At 51.8% G+C, this 8,052-nt stretch overlaps 1 protein-coding gene across 1 annotated transcript; it reads left to right on the top strand.

Annotated features, from left to right (window-relative positions):
• Positions 1-5,475: 5,475 nt before the first annotated feature.
• On the top strand, positions 5,476-7,799 carry MESP2 (mesoderm posterior bHLH transcription factor 2). The gene is made up of 2 exons (XM_012463795.2): positions 5,476-6,339; positions 7,117-7,799. The coding sequence occupies exons 1-2, from the start codon at positions 5,476-5,478 to the stop codon at positions 7,384-7,386; spliced, it is 1,134 nt and encodes a 377-aa protein (XP_012319218.2). The 3' UTR covers positions 7,387-7,799.
• Positions 7,800-8,052: the final 253 nt, after the last annotated feature.

Genomic DNA, 8,052 nt, shown 5'->3' with positions numbered 1-8,052 from the left:
CGGCCTCCCAAAGTGCTGGGATTAAAGGCGTGAGCCACTGCGCCCGGCCCCATAACTACTTCTTTCCAAAGAAAGCCTGTTCGTAATCTCTCCCACTTTCTTTTCATGTTGTGGACCAATTAAAACTTTCTCTTCTTTACTCATAGCAGCTAGAATAAACAATAGTTGTTTACCCAGTGATATGCAATGCTAAGTGTTACTTTAGCATAATGTTAGAGCAGTGACTTAGGCATATTTTCTCCAATATATTTCCAAATAATTCTGAGGAGAAAAAGTGAGATAATTTCATCATTGAAGGTTTATCTGTACCTCCTGCCATTTTACCTTTTTTCCAAAGTTAAAATTATTTACATGTGCACAGTGACTCAAACCTGTAATCCCAGCACTATGGGAGGACGAGGCAGGTGGATTGCTTGAGCCCAGGAGTTTCAGACCTGCGTAGGCAACATGGTGAAACCCTGTCTCTACAACAAACACAAAATTTAGCCAGCATGATGGTGCAGGCCTGCAGTCCCAGCTACTCCAGAGGCTAAGGTAGAAAGATTACCTGAGCCTGGGGGATGGAGGCTGCAGTGAGCCGTGACTGCCCCACTGCACTCTAGCCTGGGTGACAGAGTAAAACCCTGTCTTAAAAAAAAAAAAAAAAAAATTGGCCTGGCACGGTGCCTCATGCCTGTAATCCCAGCACTTTGGGAGGCCAAGGTGGGAGGGTCACCTGAGGTCAGGAGTTTGAGACCACCCTGGCCAACATGGCGAAACCCCGTTTCTACTAAAAATACAAAAAATTAGCTGGGCATGGTGGCGGGCACTGTAAACCCAGCTACTCCAGAGGCTGAGGCAGGAGACTCACTGGAACCCTGGATGCAGAGGATGCAGTGAACCAAGATCATGCCACTGCACTCCAGCCTGGGTGATAAGAGTGAAACTCCATCTCGAAAGAAAAAAAAATTAAATGGATAAACATTTAAATCAACTATAACCAAGGTTTTGTTCTGCACACAATCTATAGTTTAAATCTGTATTCACAAGCAGTTATTTTTTTTTTTTTGAGACAGGGTGTTGCTGTGGCCAGGCTGGAGCACAGTGGTGTGATCATAGCTCACTGCAACCTCAAACTCCTGGGTTCAGGGGATACTTCTGCCTCAGCCTCCCAAGTAGCTGGGACTACAGGTGCACACCACCATGCCTGGCTTGCTTGCTTATTTATTTATTTACTTACTTACTTTATTTATTTATTTATTTATTTATTTATTTAGATAGATAGATAGATAGATAGATAGATAGACAGACAGATACCAGGTCTGACTATGTTGCCCAGGCTGGTCTTGAACTCCTGGGCTCAAGCAATTCTCCCACATCAGCCTTCCAAAGTGCTGGGATTATCACCACCAAAAATTTGATCCATTATTTTTCTAAAGGGTGAGTCAGCAAAATATGTCCTGACATGGAATGCTCTGAAACATGCTGCGGAATGAAACATGAAAGAAAAAGAAGAAAAACAAATTACAAGCTGACACTTACACATGCGATGTACATGATATAATCTGAGGGGTACTGTGTGTTTGCCAAGGTGGCCAGGTCTGGAACTATACACAACCTAACAACAGCTGTTACCTTTTGGGGGTTTATGGGGTTGGTTAAACAGATTCCAGCTTTATCTGTAATGTTTCCATTCCTCGAATTTAAATGTAGTGGTCACAGAGTTTAATTAAAAGTTAATTTTTGAAAACAGCCAAGCCCTCTCTCAAAAAAAAAAAAAAGAAACAAAAGATTAGCCAGTCATAGTGGTATGCATAGTTCCAGCTACTTGAGAGGCTGAGACATGAGGTAACTTCAACACAGTTTTAGGTTACAGTGAGCTATGATCACATCACTATACTCCAGCCTAGGCAACAGAGACCCTGCCTCTAAAATTAAAAGAAAGACTGGGCTCACACCTATAATCCTATCACTTTGGAGGCCGAGGCAGGTAGATCATCTGAGGCCAGGAGTTTGAGAACAGCCTGACCAACATGGCAAAACCCCATCTCTATTAAAAATACAAAAGTTAGCCAGGCGTGGTGGCGCGCACCTGTGGTCCCAGCTACTCAGGAGGCTGAAGCAGGAGGATTCCTTGAGCCTGGGAGGCAGAGGTTGCAGTGAGCTGAGACTGTGCCATAACCTGGGCAACAGACCCTGTCTCAAAACTAAGATAAATAATAAATTAACATAAAATCAGCCACAAAAATATAACAAGGCAGCCGGGCCTGGTGGCTCATGCATGTAGTCCCAGCACTCTGGGAGGCCAAGGCGGGCAGATCACTTTAGCCCAGGAGTTCAAGAGCAGCCTGGGTAAAATCCATCTCTCCAAACAATAATACTAATTATAATTGAATAATTACAAGGCCATTTGCTACTTCAGGTTGCTGCAGGTTCATCTCATCTTGAACACCACTGTCCTGTTGATCTTTAGTTAGTTATTGGCTACTGATTTTTTTTTTTTTTTTTTTTTTGAGACAGAGTCTTGCTCTGTTGCCAGGCTGGAGCACAGCGGCGCAGTCTCGGCTTACTACAACCTCCGCCTCCCGGGTTCAAGCGCTTCTTCCACCTCAGCCTCCCAAGTAGCTAGGACTACAGGAGCATGCCAAACACCTGGCTAATTTTTTTATTTTTAGCAGAGACAGGGTTTCACCATGTTGGCCAGGATAGTCTCGATCTCTTGACCTCGTGATCCACCCGCCTCGGCCTCCCAAAGCGCTGAGAGGCGTAAGGCACCACGCCTGGCCCCTACTGATTTTTAAAATCAGAGCGGAATGCTCAAAGTCCCTATGGCTCCCCACTGCTTTGGGAATAAAACCAACTCCTTAGCCTGGCCCCAGCCCAGCTGTGCTCCGGCCTTCCACATCACCACTCCAGTGCCCTGCTCCTGAAGCATCTTGGAAGGTCCCGGGGCCAGGTCTTTGCTTAAGCAGTTCCCATCCGGAATGCACGGCACCTGCCTCTCTCCCTACTCAAATCCTATGCATGGTTCAAGGTCCAGCTGTAACCTCTCCACCTTTGTGGCAAGAGCCCTAAGGTCCCTGGTCTTCTTTTGGCTCTAAGCCTCAGGACTCAGCCCTCTCCCCAACATCACACAGGACACTGACAATCTCCTTTAAACTGTAATTGTTGCTGAGAAGACCATTTACTTTATAAATTTTACTATCTCAACTATCCCTCGCAACAGTCCCATGTGGATACTATCCTTATTATTCCTGTTTTACTGAGCAGAAGCTCAAGCTCAAACAGGTTAAGGGCCCTGCCTATGGGCACACAGTTACTGTTAGACAGTGCCCTGTTCACTTTTCTTTCTCACAAGACTGAAATCTCATTAGAGCAGAGACCACGACTAGCTCATTCACCCTCTGTGCCCAACATTTACTGGTTGCTAAATAAATACGAATTCAGCTGGGTGCAGTGGCTCATGCCTGTAATGCCAGCACTTTGGAAGGCCGAGGTAGGTGGATCACTGGAGGTCAGGAGTTCGAGACCAGCCTGGCCAACGTGGCAAAAACTCGTCTCTATCAAAAATACAAAAATTAGCTGGATGCAATGGTTCATACCTGTAGTCCCAGCTACTCAGGAGGCTGAGGCAGGAGAATTGCTTGAACCTGAGAGGCGGAGGTTCCAGTGAGCCGACATGGTGCCTGGTGTGACAAAGCAAATCTGTTTCAAAAAATAAATAAATAAGAATTTAAATGAATAATGCCCATTAGTGCCTTGAAATATAGTACTTTTGTGGACTCCATGTTTGGATCCCCTTCCACGAACACTCCCTTCGTGGAAGCCTCTCTTCTCCTCCTAAACTCCATCTCTCTCTATTCCTTCCCACTCAGTGTGGAAGCTGCTTTCCTCTCCTGCATTCCATCTTTCTGGATTCTCCCACTCAGTGTGAGAGTTAGCTGTTTCTTTCTCTCTTCTTCTCCTGTTTCTCTCTAAAAAAAAAAAAAAAAAAAAAAAAAGAGGCCAGGCGCGGTGGCTCATGCCTGTAATCCCAGCACTTTGGGAGGCCGAGGCGGGTGGATCACGAGGTCAAGAGATCGAGACCATCCTGGTCAACATGGTGAAACCCTGTCTCTACTAAAAATACAAAAAATTAGCTGGGCATGGTGGCGTGTGCCGGTAATCCCAGCTACTCAGGAGGCTGAGGCAGGAGAATTGCCTGAACCCAGGAGGCGGAGGTTGCGGTGAGCCAAGATTGCACCATTGCACTCCAACCTGGGTAACAAGAGCGAAACTCAGTCTCAAAAAAAAAAGTAAAAAAAAAAAAAAAGAAATGTAAGTACTTTTTTTTTTTTTTTTTTTTTTTTTGAGACAGAGTCTCTCTCTATTGCCCAGGCTGGAGTGCAGTGGCACAACCTCGGCTCACTGCAACCTCCACCTCCCAGGTTCAAGCGATTCTCCTGCCTCAGCCTTCTGAGTAGCTGGGATTATAGGCACCTGCCACGATACCAGGCTGGTTTTTGTATTTTTAGTAGAGATGGGGTTTCACCACGTTGGTTGGGCTGGTCTCGAACTCCTGACCTCGCGACCTGCCTGCCTCGGCCCCCCGAAGTGCTGGGATTACAGGCATGAACCACCATGCCCAGCCAGTACCTTCTTTATAAAATGACCATGGCAAACCTTCAGCTCTCTTGCCAGGACTTAAGTCCTTTACAAGGATTGTTGTATTTAGTCCGGCAGCCATCCTAGGCATAAGTATCTTGTATCACTATTGGTACCGATGACGGAATCTGAGGCTCAGAGGAGCTAAATAACCAAGGTCACAGCCAATAAAGAGGCCGCCTTGGGGGCCCACCTTTGCCGGCTGTCATCACCTACAGTCCCCAACTCCTCTTCCCCCGGCTGCTCTATTCCATTTCTCAAGAGTAGAAACAGACCACGCACAGTAACATGCCTTTCTTGGCGTCACTCAACAAAGCAGAAACTGTGGGTTCTGGGGACCCCAGAGGGGCCCCGTGCACTTCTGTCTCAGTCGCCACGGGGAGGGCCCTCCGGGTTCATCCCGGTGCCTTCTCTAATACAACAGTAGGCACCGAGGCGTTGGCGTTCCTGGGCATAGACCTCCGGGACGCTGGTGATGAGAGGCCCCCACAGACCATGGCACTGCCCGCCACTGTGGGCTCCTGGGCACTCACCCTGCGCAGTGGACGGGGCGGGGGGCGGGGGCGTGGTGGGAGCGTGGTGAGAAGCTTAGCAGCTCCATCCAGATGCGAATTGTCCCTCCCATACTTCCCGGGTTGCGGGGGCCTCCATTAGAGCCCCCGAGGAGTGAGAATCCACACCTCCGCAAATGGGCCCGCTTTCCCAAGGCCCCCCTGCCCAGACCTTCCCTGGGCTCTGTGGGTTTTGACACCTCTCTGTAACCTGGTGGGGGGCCACCTCGCACCTTTGCTCAAGATAAAAGCTCAGGCCTGGAGGTGGGCGGCCCAGCCTCCCAGAGCCCGTGGACCCGCCATGGCCCAGACGCCTCCTCCGCAAAGCCTCCTCAGCCGCGACCACTGGATCTTCGCCCAGGGCTGGGGCTGGGCCGGCCACTCGGACTCCACGTCCCCAGCCTCCTCCTCGGATTCGTCGGGTTCGTGCCCCTGCGACAGTGCCCGTGGCCTCCCGCAGCCCGCGGTCCTAGATCGCGGCTCCCGAGCCTCAGAGGCGGCCCCGACGACGCCCCGACGAGCGCGCTCCGGATCGGCAGGCGGACAGCGGCAGAGCGCTAGCGAGCGGGAGAAACTGCGCATGCGCACGCTGGCCCGCGCCCTGCAAGAGCTGCGCCGCTTCCTGCCGCCGTCCGTGGTGCCCGCCGGCCAGAGTCTGACCAAGATCGAGACGCTGCGCCTGGCCATCCGCTACATCGGCCACTTGTCGGCCGTGCTGGGCCTCAGCGAGGAGAGTCTACAGCGCCGGTGCCTGCAGCGCGGGGAAGCGGGATCCCCTCGGGGTTGCCCGCTGTGCCCAGACGGCGGCCCCGCGCAAGCGCAGACACAGACGCAGAGGGAAGGGTTGGAGCTGGGGCAGGGGCAGGGGCGCGGGCGGGTCGTCCGCGCCAGGGCGTCCTGGGGGTCCTCGCCCGCCTGCCCCGGAGCCCGAGCGGCGCCCGAACGCCTGGGGAGCGGGGTCCACGACGCGGATCCCTGGGCGACACCCCCTTACTGCCCCAAGATACAGTCACCCCCGTATTCGTCCCAAGGGACAACCTCCGAGGCTTCTCTTTGGACGCCACCCCAAAGCTGTCCCTGGACTCAGTCGTCCCCAGAGCCCCGGAACCCGCCAGCGCCCTGGACAACGCCCCCAGCAACCCTGGAGCTGGCCACAGTGTACCAGGTATGTGTGTGGACCTTGCTGTGCTCCCCAGCCTCCAGGCTGCAGAGAATCTCATTCTTTTTAGATCCCAGCTTGTCTACCCCAGGATTATCTAACGGAGGGAGAATGGAAGGAACCCCCAGCTCCTTAGGAGAAGAGGTGGGACCCTGGGAAGTTCAGGCCACACCACTGTCACCACAAGTAGTCTTCACAGCCGTGGGAAAAAGGGGGAGCCCGCAGGATGGGCATGCTGACAGGAAAGTCGCCTCAAGTGCTATTAAGGGTGCAGTGGGGGAAGGAAGCCCCGGGTAAGGGCAGCACTTCCTGAGTAGACGGGCCTGGAGACGATGATTTCAGTTTTCCTCAAGCTCCATTCACTCATGAGGCTCATGCATGACTCATGGTCCATAAAAAGTCATACTAACCAAAATTTGTTGAACACTTTCTACGTGCCCATCATCATTCTTGAATAATACATACCTTACTTGTATTATTCAGCCCCAGTAATGACCTTAGGAAGCAGGTATTAATCATCGGCAACCCTATTTTACAGGTGAGAAAACTGAGACTAAAAAAGGTTACCTGTGTTCTCGTTGCTAGTGAGTCTCAGAGCTGGGACTTCAGCCTTCTGAAGATGCAGAGCATCTCCCAAGCCAGTGCTCTTAACCACTTGGCTTTGCTGCATCCACGGCAGGGCTGTCCAGGCGCTGCCAGCTACACCATGGCAAGCAGCCGGGTTCGAGGTCTCTGGACATCAGGGACTGGCCACCTAACCAACTGCTCTTGTCTCTCTTGCAGGGTCTCTCTGTGTCTCCAGAGTCCTGTCTGTCTCTGGGAACTCCATCTCTCCTGCCCCGCCCGTCCTGCCAGAGACTGCAGCCTCAGACCCCCTGGGGGTGCTGGAACCACAGTACAGAGGTGCTGCCCACCTTGGAGGACCAGGGACCGGGTGCCGCCTTCCAGCTCAGTGAAGTGGGCCCTCCCCAGAGCTCAGCCCTGCGGTTCAGTGGCTGCCCTGAACTTTGGCAAGAAGATCTAGAGGGGGCCCGCCTCAGCATCTTCTACTAAACGGCCTCAGCTTCCCTCTTTCCATCCAGGAATCAGGGCTGTAGTGTGGCTCCCTCCTCGTTTCCTGCTTCAGTGGCTTTTCATACTTTCCTTTAGCCAAGCCTCCCTTCTTTCAAGTGATGTCTTTCGGGGAAGCAGTGTTTGAAATAGATAGTGGGTGTCTTCCCTGGATGGAGTCAGGGTGGGGGCAGTGTATTCCATGGCTAGACACCCCCAGAATGCCTGGCACTCTGGAGAGCACAGGCTGAGCTGCGCTAAAAAGGAGTCTCCTTTACCCTGAAGGCAGCCGGGCTGGGACAGGTGGGAGAATGGGTGTGGGACGCATGCCCCATGCTCTGCTTCTTGGTGGCGGTCGGCCTGAGCCCTACATGCTGTGATTTTTTTGTACTTCAAAAGAAAAAACACACATACAACAGAAATTTGCTTTGGTCTGTTTTTTGTCCATCAGGCAAGTCGCTCTCTCTGAGCTTCAGTTTTTGCAGTTCGTAAAGGAGGAACTAACTTGGGTGGTCGCTGAGGTACCTTCTTCCTCTAACCTTCTAGAAGTGCTGTGGTTCCTCCATCCTTAGGGTCCTGCTGGCCCTAGGGGCTGTCAGCCACAGCTGGAAGGATGAGAAAGTCCAGGCAAGCTTAGAGCAGAGACAGCGTCGGGGCCCGAGTTGAGCA

Source organism: Aotus nancymaae, unplaced genomic scaffold (genome assembly GCF_030222135.1).
Source record: "Aotus nancymaae isolate 86718 unplaced genomic scaffold, 86718_ANA_hifiasm-v0.15.2.pri h1tg000014l, whole genome shotgun sequence".
In the NCBI taxonomy this organism is placed as follows: Eukaryota; Metazoa; Chordata; class Mammalia; order Primates; family Aotidae; genus Aotus; species Aotus nancymaae.
This window is presented reverse-complemented; position numbering and strand designations above follow the sequence as displayed.